General features: G+C 37.6%; 1 protein-coding gene across 1 annotated transcript in view; it reads right to left on the bottom strand.

The window, feature by feature from the left end:
* Positions 1–5,782: 5,782 nt before the first annotated feature.
* NRG3 (neuregulin 3) overlaps positions 5,783–17,108 on the bottom strand; it is a 162,895-nt gene continuing 151,569 nt past the window's right edge. The window contains exons 7-8 of the mRNA XM_062618865.1: positions 13,361–13,531; positions 5,783–7,584 (exon numbers count right to left, since the gene is read on the bottom strand). Coding sequence (XP_062474849.1) covers positions 7,077–7,584; positions 13,361–13,531 — 679 coding nt within the window. The 3' untranslated portion in view covers positions 5,783–7,076. The remainder of the gene's footprint in view (positions 7,585–13,360; positions 13,532–17,108) is intronic.

Genomic DNA, 17,108 nt, shown 5'->3' on the forward strand with positions numbered 1-17,108 from the left:
CCTGGCAGCTGATCCATGCTTAGATCTGAATGCATACAATTGTGCAGAACAAGTATGGACAGTTTTGCTTGTACGTATTCCTCCACTGTGAGGGTGGTGAGGCACTGGAACAGGTTGCTGAGATGCCCCATCCCTCTTAAGTATTCAAGGCCAGGTTCCATGGGGCTTTGAGCAACCTGGTCTAGTGGAAGGTGTCCCTGCCTGTGGCATAGGGGCTGGAACTAGATGATCTTTAAGGTCCCTTCCAACCCAAACCATTCTATGATTCTAAGACATATACATGATTCTGGACTGCAAGACCCAGCTCTGATCTGTAGAGCTGGAGGATCTTACACCACTGTTAAAACTGGAGCTGAGTGATCACAACCAGTTACCTGACAAAGGCAGATATGAGGTGGCACTTTAAGCAGACTTTGGAAGCAGCTTCACCTCTACAATAATCAAGTACAATACACAGTGAAGTGCAGAAAATGAGGTTAGTTGGAATAAAACTGCTTTAATAATGCTACCCTGATGGGCAGAGAAAATTCTGCTCAGATAGCTCCAGCACGGACAATGGAAACTCATGGGTCACGTCAAATCATGAACCACAGCCTCAGAAACAGTAAATTAACACCATTGCTAGTGCTTGCTATAACCTGACAGCATTGAAAATCAGTTCCATCGATTTTTAGTTCATTTTATTTCATTTTGATTTAATAAGAGGAGTTTTTGCAGAAGTCAGTGCTGACACCTGCCTTATGATACAGTCACTAGTGGTGGAGCTTCAGACACCCTGTGGCTTGGGGTGGGCTAGCTTTAGAAAGAAGCATAGGTTAGCACTGTGGAGGTGGAAACCTGGGTTTTATTTCAGTTAGCTCAACTGCTGAGCCACCATAAATATCTTCCTCTGGAAGCCTCATTCCCTTCACATTAACTATGATTTCAGTGAAACAGCTTCCACTTGTACACCACGAGGGTCTGACCTGGAAGTTTTACATAGTCCATTTTTTGTTTGTAAATTTATTTACCTTTCCATGTCAAACTCAAAGTGGCCACTGATGTGCACAGAAATATCCACCATTTTATAAACGATCCAAAAAATACCAGAAGTAACTTGAACATGTTTTTCAGGGAACAGTTAGAATAGTTTGTGTTGGAAGGGACCTTTGAAGGTCATCTAGTCCAACACCCCTGAGATGAGCAGGTACATCTTCAACCAGATCATGAGAGAAACATGACACCCAGATCTTAACCATGCCCTATTATCACGATGTAAATATATAGGTATGGAGTTTATATTTGTAATAACCTATTTAAAAAAAAATAGTTAAAGTAATGTAAGCATTTCAGGTAAAGATGGCTTAAAAAATTTACAGAAGACATTTTATGGTTTTTGTTCTTTTTTTTTTTTTTTCTTTTCCCAGATGTCTCTTCTTCCAAAATTCAACACTTCAAAGGATCCCAGAATTTGGAAATCACTAACTTATAAAACAAACTAGTGCTGATGACCATGGTTTCACTGACTTGACAGAGATCTGAGAAAGAAATAAAGGTAAGGCAAGTTTCTCAGATGACATCTCCTGGTCCAACTCAAAATCTATCCCTCCTCACCCATGGAAAAACTGTGCCATAACCAGGAGAACCTCCCTACCCTCTGTGAGAACCAGGAGAAACTCCCTACCCTCTTCTCCAGAAATCCACAGCGTGCATCTTGCTGGGGTAGTGGGGGTGGTAATTCTTCTAGCTGCTGTTTTCCCATCAAGGACGGTCAAAATCTCAGATATTTCTATGATATTCAATATCCGTAGCATTAATTGGTAGATTTCGGAGGGGAGGGGGAAGTTATCAATTATTCATACTTATTTTCTTTTTTTTTTATACTCATTTATTCTTTCCTGGAAGAAATCAGAGATAATCTGAAGCAAGTGAGTTTAATGCTTGAGTCAGAAAGTCAGAGTGAAACCTATACTGCATTTCTGTTCTGCTTATGCTAAGGTAGGTGATACTTGTCTCAGCCCTGTATAGAAGTAAGCTTTATATTATGAAAGAAACATTATCTTAATGTATTGTCAAGCAAGGGAAACTCTAACCCTGAATTACTTAAACCCCACCATCTTAGTCATAGTACTGGCATGACTTATAAAATGCCCTCACTGAGTCTTCTTTCATTTCCCTAATGCATCTTGATAACCTTCAGCTACTGCTGATTATTTCAGAGAAAGCAAGGAACTATCTTTTGTATTTTAGAATAGTTATTATTCTTTGTATTATTTTTTATTATTATTTGTAGTTTCCAAATATTTACAAAACTGACAGCTCTCCCTTCATATTCCTTCAAAGCAAGGCATAGATAAAATCAATAATATTTACTATATAATTTTAATTTCATAAACTTTGACATTATATTTTTTATATAATTTAATTCAATGCACATGAAAGGTCTTAAACTTTAGAGACATTTTACTATTAATAGGCAGAAGTGTTCTGATATATAACTATGGCTCAGGACACTTCAGATGACTTCTGGTCATTGGTACTCTGAAAGAAGTCAGAGGCTTCTGGTCCCAGTGCCCAGGAGAACCTGAAGAGAGCGTCTGACTCAGAGACTGGAAATACTGATACCAGCAGGAGTGGCAGGAAAATGCCTTGCAGCACAGGCTGCATAAATCTTTCTTCAAGGGAAAGATTTCCCATAAGGCCTACTGAAAGCAGATAAATTTACACGTAAAAAATTTTGAATGTTTTAGGCCTTAAATTTACTCAGCAGACAGTCCCAGTGTCCCAAACATTAGGCTATAAATTATAGCAAAAAACTGAGGGCAAGGTAAAATTGAACATGAATAAAGATGCTCAACCATTAGAAATTCAGTGATTTCATAAAAAATCAAAGCAGGCATAGGAAAGCACAGAAGTGGGTCTTGCTGGGGATGAACTGGGAAGAGGCATCCAGATTCTCTCTCTCCTTATATGAGACGTAGACATGAATTATCTTCTTATGATCTTATGATTGAACATTTGATTCAGGAACATATCTAGCACATGCATGGTCATGAGCACATGCCATCATCTCATAGTTTTTTCAAAATTTAAACCTGAAGCTGAAGGATTTTAATTAATAAAACTGGAATTAGCCACTTGCTGGAAAGTTCATTTTTGGAACCTGGTCAGTGATATTCAGTCCTTGTAAAAGACAGACCTGACAAACCAATCATTTGGGCAGCAAATCTTACATCGTGTTCTAGTGAGGGTAACACAAATATGATTTCCATAAGCAAAATGAATGTAGCTCCATAAATCAGTGTAGAAGTCCTTACAATATGCAGAAGGCTACTAAACTTTGTGACACTTAACTGAACATTGAGTAGAAGAGATTTCGGATGTGATCCTTTCTTAATATAAACTCCTACATTGACTACATGAGCTGGGAGCGTGGCTAGATACCAAAAGCATTCTGAAAAGCTCTTTTTCCATGGATGCATTTGCTGATCAAAATTTAATCGTGCAACTATTAGAAGATTCCAGTTTTGTGTCATGGGTATACTGAAGAATTTTCCAGTGGTTAATGCTATGAAATGGGCCCATACTCACCTACATTTCCTATTTCAAATGTTGAGACCATTCTAGTGGATTTTTTTTTTTTTGTTATTTTGAAGAAATTCTATACAGAAAAAAAAAAAATCTGGATATACACTTCTGGCATAATTCTGCTCCACAGTATCATGCTGAAGAGACACAGGCTTTCTCTGTTCAGTTCAGAGGAAGTTCGATTTATTTAGTTAGCTGTTCTTCCAGTTTACTCAAGTGTAATGCTGCATGTGTGAATTTTCACACCAGACTACACTTGGAACTCCACAGGTCAGATATAATTTTTAATTACATTACAGGTAAATGACTGAGTTCAGAGACTCTTTTAGAGGGATTACAGTCTGTTTCCAAGGATAGGAACAGATGTAATTCTAGGAATGAACTACACTGGCTCACATCCCTTCTGAATCCACTGAATTCAGTGTGATCACAGGGGTCAGAAGTAATGCAAAATTCGGCCTATGACTTTGGCTATTTCGGTACAACTTTCTGTTGTGTCCTCTACATAGTTAATTGTCAGACTTCAGAGAAAATTTTGTCCCATTCACTGTAAAATAGAAAGGTCCATGGAGGAAAACTGGTGCATTAGAGAAACACACAAAGGACATTAAGGCTATCTAGTTTGATGTTTTCAAACCTTTTTCTTTTCCTCTGCAAACAATGACAATTTCAATAGGATCTGAAGCGGTACTCTTAACAAATAATACACTAGTCTGACATATGGTTAATATTAATGTCTCTCTATTCAAACATGCTGAAAACTGAATAGAACAGTTAACATATAACAGTCACACATCCTTTGCTGAATACAAGATCGCATCTCTAACATGAACTGAAGATATCCTCACCACTTTAAGATCTATCATTCAAACATTTCATTCTCCTAAATACATTGCTCTTCCCCTCTTTCTGGGTCTTTCAGGAGTGCTGAGTGAACACATTCTCTCCATAAAGGCATTGCTTATGATATGGTTCTTTTTTCAACAGAAATTTTGCTGTGTATTTACAATATGTTGCCAAAGGTGAATTTGCAGAGTTTGGTAGGATTTGGGGGTGAGAAGGCCTGACATCTGGATTGAAAAGATTTAATTTTGAAATACCTATCTGGGCAGGATTCTGCACTTTATTGCAGAGAGACCATCTCTTGATGAAATTAATTACTAAGTGTGAACAATTAATTAACTGTGATCACACTTTACAGATTATTGAATCAGAGCTTTATATAGTAGCCAGTTTTTATATTACAGGTATATTCACAGGGCTTATGGGCAGAGGCAACCTCACTTTGCTCATGTCCTGAGATGGTGGGATATTGACAGAAAAGTCATTCGTAGGGATGTGAAGCTGAACCCAACAAAACCACCTGTTTTCTCACAAGGTTTATTTGGTGTGGGCTCGGGGCCATACCCAGCACAGTTAGCTCAGCTCATACATGGTGAGTGCCCAGCCACAGAAACCTGTCAGGGTGAGACCACTCCTCATGGTTATCGCACATTACTGCTACAGCAAAAGCCCTGTGTCTTTGAAGAATGCATTCCAAACAAGGCATGCTCCATCCTGGGGCATAAAGCATAGTTTGCCCTCAAATATATTTTTATTGAAAATACACAGCAAAAATTACAGCATAGAAAGTTCTGTATACAAGACAATTTTATCAACTTTATCTTAAAAAAACAAGCCAAAACTAAAAACAAAAAGGCAAAAGAAACCCAAAATAAGACTTGGTGAATGAAGACTGTGAATAGCAATTTTTTTTACTGCCATAACAAAAAAAAAATGACATACACCTTCAGCATTTCTTTTGCAAATTTACTTGACAGAGGTTAAAATATTGCTTTATTCTGACTCAACATACAACAGCACTGCATGATTGATTGTGCTATTTTGGGAAGTCTTGAGACTTGTGAACTGGAAAGTCTGGGCCACATATAAATTTAACAATTAATTTGCTGCAAAGGAGTATTTTATTACATTCTGTATATACTGTAGTTTGTTTTTTAATCAATTTTCTGACATTAACAGAAGGCTATTTAGCAATTATTTATTATAGCTGATTTTACTTTTCCCCATGAATAAGGAGATATTTTAACACTAATAAAAACAGTAATGTGTATGCCAAAGAATCCAATTCCTTGTATTATTGGCATATTGTGTTACAATTTATGGGGGGGAGAGACTTTATGGGACTCAACAGAAAGAGAGAATTTATGGGACTCAACAGAAAGTAAATGCAAAAAAACGCTTATAATGTGATTGGGATATGGCAACGAGGAAATTACATTTCTTCTCCAAGGCCTTGATTCCCTGCAGGGAGTGATTTGGTGGAAACCATCTGCTCTTATATAGCTCAATTACAATCATATCTGTGCATGCTTGTGGGTCTGCCCATACAGAACCATCTGCAGGGTTGAAGCTTTAAAGTTCACAAGCCTAAGCCATGATTAATTGAAACGACTGAAGAACTGAAAGTGGGAACAAATTAGGGCAGTGTGGACACTTATCAGCTGGATTTTGATCATACTGAATCTTTCTGACTCTTCTCCGAACAGCCCATAATAAAAAATGAGTTAAAAAATACACACACACTCAGAAGTGCTCCTTGAGAGCTTACAAATGCCTTCAAAGTATACCAGTTTAGAAATGTTGAGGGGTTATTAATGAACAACAAAATTTATGTTCCCACTCAAAAAAAACCCCAAATCAAATCCAAACCTGCCATAATAAATGCTTTTGGACTTTTTGTTTTTCCTCACTCTCCACTAATGCTGCTCTGATAGTCAAAGCTCAGAAAATGGAGCACCTGCAGGTTCCCAACCACTGAATCTCTACCCTATAGTATATATCATACCAATACAGACCCCAATCCCACTCCACACTTGGCTGAAGACAAAGATCCTAAATGTTTCCATTGACTTTCTTGGGCTTAGTGACACATTAAAGTAAGGTTGAAGGTTAAGTGTCTGCCTCAATTTAGGGATTTATTCTCATTCCACAGTAGGTACCAAACCTCAGAAGTAGACGTCTGCGTGCCATGGTGTGAACCTGGAACCAAGAGGAGAGGGGGAGAGGGTACTGGGTCTCTGGTGGGGTCGTAGGACTTGCTCTGCACGGTCTGAGTCCCTGGGAAGCAGCTGACTGCAGCGCTGCCCTGAAACCAGAAATGAATCTAAGACTGGTCTTGGCCTTTACTGAAAAAAAAAAGATGCATAGCCTAAGACTTTGGACAGCTAAAGAGGACCATGGTAAAATGCTCTGTAACCGAAACTTTATGTGTAATCCTGCCTAGAAAGCACCTGATGCATACGCCATCCCTCCTGGAACTTTTCCCTTAAAAAAATATTTTGTTAAAAAACACTATGATATGAGGGCGATTGACTATTTGGTTTCTTCTAAGTAGATGCTCTTAAATTAATGCATATAAATAATTTGTACTTAATTTCCTCCCTTCCTGTTTAACAAAGCATCAAATGCACAGATCTCGTTTCCCCTCCCAAAATCCCTACACAAAGTCACTTGGTCAATACCGAGTCTCTTTGCGTTTCACTTTTTAAGACAAATTGTGCCTCTTGCTCTGACTTGGCCACGGGGCTCATGGGCAGAAAGGCTGTGTTTTCACTCGTGCTGTTCTCTGCTTCTACTCTCGCCAGTTCATAGTCCTCCGACCGCCTTGCATCCGTCAGAATTCGAATCTGCTCCTGCACAGTTTCTAGCAATATTTTCACTTCGTGTTGTTCTGCTATAAGACAATTACTGACTGGGGAACTCACATGGACAAGTTCAGCTGAATAGGAGTTTTTGCACCACTTGATGCCTGTTACTTCAGAAACATTTTGCATTTGCATGCAGGCTTCGTCCAAGCCCACAGACGGGATGATGGGAACAGAGTTGGCCCTTGAAGATGAATAGCCGACCAAGTCCTTCTGATCCATGTTATTAAAATAAGGGGTTGTCTCTCTTGAAGGCAGTTGCATATTTATTGGAGTATTCTGAGGAGTTTTTAAACCACTGGATGAATACCTGGAAAGAGTAAAAAGAAGGGTTTGTTGTACATCAAATGGTCAGATGCAACAAGCAGCAGGGAAACTCTAAGATTCAGTGAACTGTGCTGAAAAGCTACATGTCATTTTTTTCTCACACTAGGAACGCTTGGTAGTAGTATGGCCCTGGGGAAAACTACAGACTCCGGAGACCTGGCTTTGATTCTCAGATCTGCTGGTGGCAAGCCATTGCCTTCCTCCCAGTCTCATTTTGCCCACCAGTATATGAGAAAAAAAAGATGATTCCTTTTTAAAAGATTTCAGAAGTTGTACTGTATTATTATTTTTCTTTGACATTATATTTGAAATTCCACTCCTATGCTCCTACCTGGGGAAATGGATTGATGCTTTCTTTGCTTTCATTGATGAGTTCGGAACTCTCAACGTCAAATTCTTACTTTAGCAGAACACTTTGAAAAGGTGCAGGAAAAAAATAACTTTAAACAAAACATGTCTGTGTAGTCTTTACGTATATAGAAATGATTGTATGTGCTCCCCTTCAAACAAGCAGAGCATCTAAGTGCAGCGTACCTCTAAAAACATGTCTTTTTGTCAACAGCCCATACTCCTAATGATGGCCTGATTTCTTTTCTTGGATCTCATCTGGAAATAGAGCCAATACACTTGGCTTGAGCAAATGTCTGTGTTTGCCTGATATTGTAATCCTGTGCTTCAAAAAAAAAATAAAATCTTTATCCTCCATTAATAAATATCATAGCATGATTTTTTATTTATTATGAGCAACTTACGTGAATTTTTATCAACATTTCCGATTTGTTTCAAAGTCAAATTCATTACTCTGATCAGAAAGAGTTTTACACGATATACTTAAAAACCAGAAGTGGAAAGTATACTAAATATAAAACAAAGGAAACAATGACAAAAAAAAAAAAAAAAAAAAATTCCCATCTGAGAAGCAGCATTACAAGAAATATGGTGCTTTAAGAGTTAGTCATGATTGCCAGGGACCACAGACATCACCTCAGTACCGGAACATATTTTATTTATAATGAGCTTTGTGATCATATCAGTACTTAATAAGGCAAGCTACCGGTGAAGTCTAGTAAGTTTTGTCCATGGATGAGGAAGCAACATTTAGATCTCATGTGGAAGCAGGTGCTTCGAGCTATGACTTGAAGGGTATTTTTCTGAAAGATGCTTAAGCCTGCTGGACTTCACTAGGGATATCCTCCTATTCATCTGTGCCTTGCTGCTTTTTGGCATTAGCAGAAAAAGAACTAAGGAAGAGAAAGTGAATGGCATGTAACAGCCATAGTCCAATATTAGCTCACAACACTAATTAACTGGAAAGGCTTCCTTTGGCCTTATCCTCCTGGCAGGCTGTCAGACAGGAGAGAGGAGGAGATATCTTTAGGCTCATTTCCAGCAGAGCACCACTGACTTGTTATTAACTCATCTATAGTGGCACTGTGTTTGTACAACTGTTTGACACATTAACCTGTACAAGTACATGCATGCAGTTCTGTACAGCCCCTATATGAAAACTCGCCAGGTGTCCCCAGAAGACCAGAAAATGCAGCTGGGAGTGCTGCAGAAAGGAAGAGGTGGTGTGCTTTTTGCTGCTATCTGATGGACATACTGCTTTGGGATGTGAAACCCAGGGGAATAATATAGCAAGTGGCTTTTTCAGATCCATGCTAGAACTTCTTGCACATGCTATATAGCTATGTTTATGTTCTACATCTGAACCAGCTAAGACTCGGCTTCTGGTTAATGGCATTTGAAATCTGCTTAGACACACATGTAACCGTTTATGGAGGGTCTTTTTAGAACAGTTTTCAATAATCAGTATGAATGAAATACTGATCATGGATATTATTCCCAAGGGAGGATAATTAAAAAAAATAAATGAAAACAAAACAATGCAGACCTTTGGGTTGTGCCCATTCTTGTTTCCTTTGCTTATTATATAATTCAAACGACTATAGCTGGAGAGATCGCATCAGTTGCATTATTCCCTTTTTTGGTAATTCGGGCCCTAAATATATTCTGGGCTGCACCCTGAAAACAAAGGAAGGGAATGTTTTTCATGAATTCCACATGCAATGGATGTATTATATGGATGATATATAAGCAAAACCAAGAAAAGACTAAATTAAAATGGGTTTGGTGAGAAAATAGTAACATTTGCCAATTCCATAATAGAGGTTCAATTGTTCTTGGTATTTTGAACACTAATTGACAGCAACAATAGTACGTAATGCAATGTCTGGCATATTTCCATAATATTTCTTGAAGTACAGATAGACTCACCAGTTGTATGCCACAATTACATGCTTCTGCCCTGTGCTTACAAGGCTTTCAAAGAAGGACTGAGGTTGAATCAAAGCACATACACTGTGTGCAACAGACAAGGTATTAAACTAGTAGGGATATTACATCTAAGCCATGTAAGAGTTTGCTTTTGGTCAATTATAAACTGATCCATACTTCTGCTTGTGACACAAGACTGCTGCTATTTTCAATAGACTGAGACTTAGACCTATAATTGCACAATCTTAATTACATTTTTCTATAATTAACTTTACTAGAACAATAGTTCCTCCTAAGAATAATATCTGGGGTTTTATGTGAAAAACGGTTTTGTCTGAATAAATTCATTCATGTGAACATATTTCAAAGTGCAGCTTTCTCTCCACCCTTTCCTTAAAACCAAGCAAAAAAGAGAAACTCATTTATAAATATGCAACAGTAATTATGTTATACAGTCTTTAAGAGTCTAAAATAAAGAATGACACTGAAAAAAGGGAAAAAATTTTACTGCCCCATTAAAACAGATACAAAGAGAGACAGAAGAGATTGTAACTTAAAAAATAAAATGTTTTTTTGTTTAGCACAATACCAGAAGCTTTGCTATAAGACGTATTGCTATAGATGTCCAGTACAAGACCCTGACGACAAGGCCCATTAAAATGAACAGAAGTCATTCTAGTGGCATTACTGGACTTTGGTTCAGCCTTGTAAGCACATATACCTATATATATATATATACACCCCATTTTCTACCTGTAGGTATGACACATTGGCTCTTGTACACATAAGCACATTTATATATGTATATCTACACATTCACAGGCTATAAGGCATTACTTCCAACACTTCATACAGTGTAATACGAACAGCTCTCACTGACAGCATGCAATCAAACCACTGCCTGTAAACACCCTCAGGGACTCAGATCGGTCTCTGAGATGTGACTGGCATGGAGATGGTTTGTTTTCTTTAGCCTCCTCATTTCAGGCAGGTTTTTCTACTCCTTCAAGTAGCATACTGATTAAATAACTGATACTAGCTGTCTTTGACTCAAACTCTGCAAATATCAGATCCTGTTGCAAATCATAAGGTCTGGTGCTTGTGGAAGGCAGCAAAAGCTTTCTTCTCAATGTGGGATGGGAAGAGGAGCCCTTTTACAGTCCAGACAAAAACTACTCAGGTAAATTAGCCTCTTTTCTATCAAATGTAAACATACAAAATCTGATTAAACTGCTGCTGGATAAACTTCAGAACGGTCAAACAATTAGGGAGATAAACCAATTTGATTTGTGCATCCCTATAGGGAAAGATGGAGGTGAAAAGGGAGAAGAAAGGAAATAGTTAAGTTCTGCAGGGGACAAGGGAACTTTTCATTTGGGCTGGAAATCTAGTGAGAATATAAACAATATAAAACTAGCAGATATTTGGAAGATGAAAAGCCATCTGATTTTGGGGAAACCTCTTCCTAAGTTAGAAGAATTCCACATGAAGTACAATTAGTGAATCATTTTTTATATTTGTTCAGAGATAAGATGCATACTTATATTCTAGCTGAAGAGATTACTTCATTGCTGCAACACAAAATAACTTGCAAAGAGATTTTGTTACATTATTCAAAGACTCAATTTTCATAAAAACCATCATCAGTAAAACACTGTAATAAAATAAGATCAAATAACTGTTTTATTTTCATGCTTAACACTGATATCTAAAAAAAAATAATTTCCATAGATATCAATTGAAGACCTTTGGTATCATATTTGTGATATGCACAGACTGCTGTGACTCTCTGTCACACCACCACCTGTTGATGCACTCACAGGACTCCATCAGGGAGAGGTCTATTTGTTAGAGTCAATATTAGGAAGATCTAATTCTACAGACATCCCTAGCACACAAAATTTGGATGAAGTGCTTGCGTGGACTGAGGCCAGAAGGGGTAACAGTCTGGTCCAAATATCAACCTCTTGCAGACCTGCAAATTTAAAATATAGGCCACTACAAGATGATGCTTGTCATATCACACACTGATTTCCTAGAGAAGAGAAAATACAACCAGCCACAAGACAGCTTTGACATTTGTTACCTCACTTCTTAACCTAGGAAGGGGCTGCATCACTCTCCAGAGCCTATGCTACAAGATGCTGCTATTGAAGAGGGAAGGCTCAGCCTGCCCCTTTCAGGAAGGGTTGCATTTGGAATCACATTTTTGTAATGAATTACACACACATTATCATATATACTTACTGCAAGGATTACTAAACAAATTTTCCTTATAAGAAGCAAATAATAAAAGGAAAAAAGTATGAGACAAATTTGTACTTATTAAAGAGGTCACCAGACACACAAACCTTTTGCGGCTTTGCTTTCTCCCTTCACAGGTAAGCTCTGTTCGTGGTCTGTCTTTCCTAATTACTGATGCCAACTTTGTTCAGTAGATGAGCTACAAAACATTTAGTGAACCAAGTCCCTCTCTCACACTGTCCCCCAGACTGGGCAGTCTCACTGCAGGCTGGAAAGCACAGTAAGGGAGGCACAGGTGGAATGCGCGCATGCCTGCATATGTGCCCACAAGACACACATGTAACAGCACTTATACTTGGCCAGAATTTGTGACTGTCATCTCCCAGGAGCTCAGAGTGGATAGCGACCTTCCTTCTCTGGAGAAAATTAAACACGTAGGTGACTTAGATCTGCACTCCATAAAGCCAGTTCTGACACAGAAAACATACAGCTGCCTTCTCGCTGTGTAACTGTTCACTTTGCTGCACTCAGCTGTGACTCACGTGTCCAAATGAAACTGTATTATACCATTCCAGATATCACTCCTAGTTTTACATATAACATGTCTGCAGTGATTCTGAAAAGTCCTCAGAAATCTGTAGGGTTATCCAATTGCAAAAGACTTCAAAGGCAGTTAGCTGTAGGTGCTCAGGAGCACTTCTGAAATTCAGACCTTATGTACAGCTAGAGCTCACATTCAATATTCTAATAAGATGAAGTGAAAAAGGAAAGACATTGGATTCTTTGTGCTCTTTCAAAGAAACTTTTACAAGTTATTGCTATTTAGTCTCTACAACAAACACACTTCGCAATGTACATTGATATATTTAAAAAAAAAATCTGAATTATTTTATTTGCCTAGTGCTGATGCAAGAAAAAAATGCTATGCAAAAGTTACTAAAACATCATATCACTGCTAGAAAAAAAACATCCATTATAAAGAGTAACATTGCCAACGACATTGTTCTAATCACTCCCTACTACAGCCTTTGAAAGGCTTAAAAAGAGCAGCCAGCCAAATGAGAATGTATTACCTTCAAAGGGCCAGTACACTGAAAACATTCCTCTGCTTTCAATACTATAAATCCTGGATCCACAGTACACTATAACAAGTTGGAAGGACTGTAATGGCAAAGCATATTAACCACATAACAGCAGCCACTCACAAACTGTCTCACTTCAGTTACATAATTACTTACCCGTGACAAGGTATTGTGTCCTGGTCTGTGATCCTTGACTCTTCTAGCTGTTGATATGCTGGTCCTGTAATCCCATTGAACCTACCCCGAGGTAAGGGAGGAGTCCTCCGAAAGGCATTTCTATGCAGCATCCCGCTTTTTTGTCCTGGGCTGCAGCATGAAGAGAGACTTCTAGGAACAACACCAAGAACACAGTAGAAATTATCACAGCAAAAGCATAAACTTTTGCAAAGTAAAGATTCAGGATTAATAATGCGTGGATTACTGTTTCTATAACTTTGCTGTGGCAGTCTATGACGTCAGTAGAAATTCTCTATGGAAATGTAATACTATAATCCATAGTTAGCTGCTGTTTATGCCATGTTTAATACATCACCTCTTTTGTAGGAATGAAAATAAGTGCCTGGTATATGAAACGTTTCCTCATACTTGATGAAGGATGCTTCTTTTTCTCCATGATGCGTACCCATAATCCTGCTATATAGAGTTGACTCGGACAGTATAAACAAACAGTACAGAACCATCATACCTACAGCTGAGCTCAAAATCAGATCTTAAATTGAGAACCCATTATATCATCTATCAGTCTACAAGGTGCTTGCTTCCTGATACAATATCATTAAACTGTGAAAAAAATGTAAGTGAAGAATCTAAGTGAAGCTTATGAAATGCAGCTTGAAAAAAACATATCTGACAAGTTTTCTTCACGTTGAACAAGATTTCTATATTGTTTTTTTCGTGTTTTATATGCTTTATATGTTTTCTTCTTTGGATACACTGATAAACACTGTGTTGTTTCTGAGATATAATACAAACTTGAATATGACAGAAACAAGTAATAGTTTTCTTATTTTAGAAAATTGCTTTTGTAAACATTTTTGTAGTGTTTTGGAAGGAGAATGGATTTTTTTCCACTACATGCAGGTATTAAAAGTTATCTAGAATCCATACTGTTGGCAAATTAACTACAAATTCAGCTAATGCAAAAATAAGGGAACACAGAATTAAGGCAAGACATAACCTGTTCCTACTGCTGACAGGTCACAGGCCTGCATGGCGTGACTAGCTATTAATTTTCCAGTTACTCCTATTTCTCTTTGACATCTTCTGGATCTCAGAAATGCAAATGTATCGCCTTATTTTCTGTTACATCTTTAATGATATTTTACTATAGGTTTTGTAGATCAATTTAAGAGTCATTATTTTTGGTTATGTTAATAATTTCAACTGACAAAATTCAGCTATGCAAAAGACTTTGGATAAATTTGCTTCTCTTTTCCTATTATAACTTGACTTAAAAGCAATCTGCATTTCATACCTAATGGAAACTTTATTTACAGTTAGAGCCACATCTACTCCCAAAGCAATTGCTGCTTGGATCAAGTATCTTGTACAAATTCTCGTGGACTGTACACTTCCATTAAAACCAATCTCTTTCCCCAAAGTCAAAGCATAAGAAATAAATTCCTATCCTACTACTCAGGCTACCAGTGTTCCATTGCAATCTCCACTCTGTTCTCCCCCATGCTTTTATTTTCCTGGTGCTTTTTAATTGAAAAGATCAACAAACCATGGCAATAATACTCCACCAAGAATTTTTGATGCTACCTTAAATAGATTTTTCTTTAGCTATTAAGAAGGCTGTGAAAAGAATTCTTTAAAAAACAGAAGCCCTGGCCTTTCAATTCTAAAGGCTAAATTTGAGTTGTGAGTTACAGTTCACATTCTGTAAAATAACACCACCACATCACAAAAGAATTGAAAATTTCTGCTCAGGAGAGCCTGAGATTATTACAAGATGCAGCTGAATGAGTAATTTTTGTTGGATAATGAATTTCAGGTTTTTTTTATTGATTGCAGTATATTCATCAATGAACTACAAAGGTCAGCAAACTGATTAACTTAAGAGACTTTAGACTGATTACAAATATTTGAAAGTAGAAAGGCATTGTCTGATTGTGGTTGGTTTTATGCCCTTGCGCATCTTCCTTGCTGGATGAGAGCACGGGGTCTTCCGTCTAATAACATGCATATGCAAATTCGCAAAAGTTTTGCATTTGTTATGGACATAATTTCAACACATAAAGGTAGACATGAGATAACTGTTATAAACTGCAGCAAAGATGCATATGAGTGACTTATCTGTACTTCTTTCAGCTTGTACTGAAACTCCTTGCTACACAGAACACTAGACTACAGGCTGCTAAAGGGCTGGTTAGACTGAAGGGATCTGGCACATGCCAGTATCTCCTTGCAATCACAGCAGCTGCACCACCAACAGAGCTTAAGCGACCAATTTGTTGCTAATGTGAGGCTCTCATGCTTTCAACATTTCTGCCAGAAAAAGATGGAGTGAAAAAAATGAACAAAAATAATGCGTGGTCACAGGCAAGACAAATTCATTAAGAACCAGGAAATATCTACATACAGCGCAGCTGCAAGTTAACACTCATTTCTTGAAGCACCAAAGACAAGATAGTAACTTTTTTTAAAACAAAGTTCTATGAAAAAGTAACTGTAGCACAATAAAGTTTTTTCCTTTTTCACAAAACTTCTATGAACGCCAGCATACTCTTCCTCCAAGACTGTTAATACAGTCCCTCTCAGACTTCTGCTCTACTGCTCACATAAAGTGTTCCTCTCTCTGAGGCAAACAATGCTTTTCAGACTTCTTCAGGGAATTCATCCTCCTTCAGCCACCATTATGGTTTCTTCCTCCCTGTACTCCAGTCTAACTAGGCAAAAATACCCAGCCCACATAAGTGAGCTGTTCAATAAAACGGACCAATAAGCAAAGCTGCAGCAGATACGTCTTTAAAATCTCTTAATCAATTACTCCAGAATAACAAAAATCAGAATCTGCTTGAACTGGTCCACAAGTAATGCATATACTAGTGAGAAATATAGTTCTGATGAATTAATGGTTTGAAAGAAGTAGTTCAACCATCTCTAAAGCGAATTAAGAACTTGGGATTCACAGTTGCAAATTGTTTTGTGTGAAAGTTTTCCTTAGGTTGAGCAACCAAGTCAAAACAAATTTTGTCTCAGCAGGTTCAGTATTCTCTTCACAAGGCATATAAACAACTCCCAAGTGCAGTTAACAACATTAATGAAGAGAAGACTTGCAGTCAGTTTACAGTAACTCTGAGAATCCTCCCATACTACTTTTTAGCCAATTATTAAACCAAAGTGATTATACATCACATTATGAACACATTCAGAAATAATTTTGTCAACAGAACTTGAAAAGCATTAACAAGAGGATGACAAAATGTTAAAACTTTGCATGGGATCCGAATCCTTTCCTTCTTGTTTAATAAGCACAAAAGAGCTACAGAAATGGTTCTTATAACCATGCTTGTCTGCATAGCTATTTTACTTATTCTTTCCCCTTTTTTCATTACTATAATTCATGAAAAGAGAGATGTAAAGTTGAAGAAGGAAGTTATAAAACTGATTGTAAATACTCTGAATCTGTAACTGCAAAAACTATACAGAGGCATATTATGTTACATACTCTTATCACCTACTGATCACAAGATGCAAATAGTGTTGAAGACATGGGTTTTGTCTTTGCAGGACAGAAACAGTAAATACATAACCCAGTGACAGATCTGGCTGCCAGACGGTGTCTTCTGATGTTCCTTAGGAGCCACATTTTTAGGCTAAGTTAGGTAATCTACTGCCAACATTTGTAGAGATCAACTATTCAGACTTTCAAGCAATTTTCAGTTTTAATAAAAAGGCT

This window comes from Pezoporus occidentalis, unplaced genomic scaffold, assembly GCF_034315485.1.
Source record: "Pezoporus occidentalis ecotype Australia unplaced genomic scaffold, CSIRO_AGI_Poc_V1 ctg204, whole genome shotgun sequence".
Lineage (NCBI taxonomy): Eukaryota > Metazoa > Chordata > Aves > Psittaciformes > Psittacidae > Pezoporus > Pezoporus occidentalis.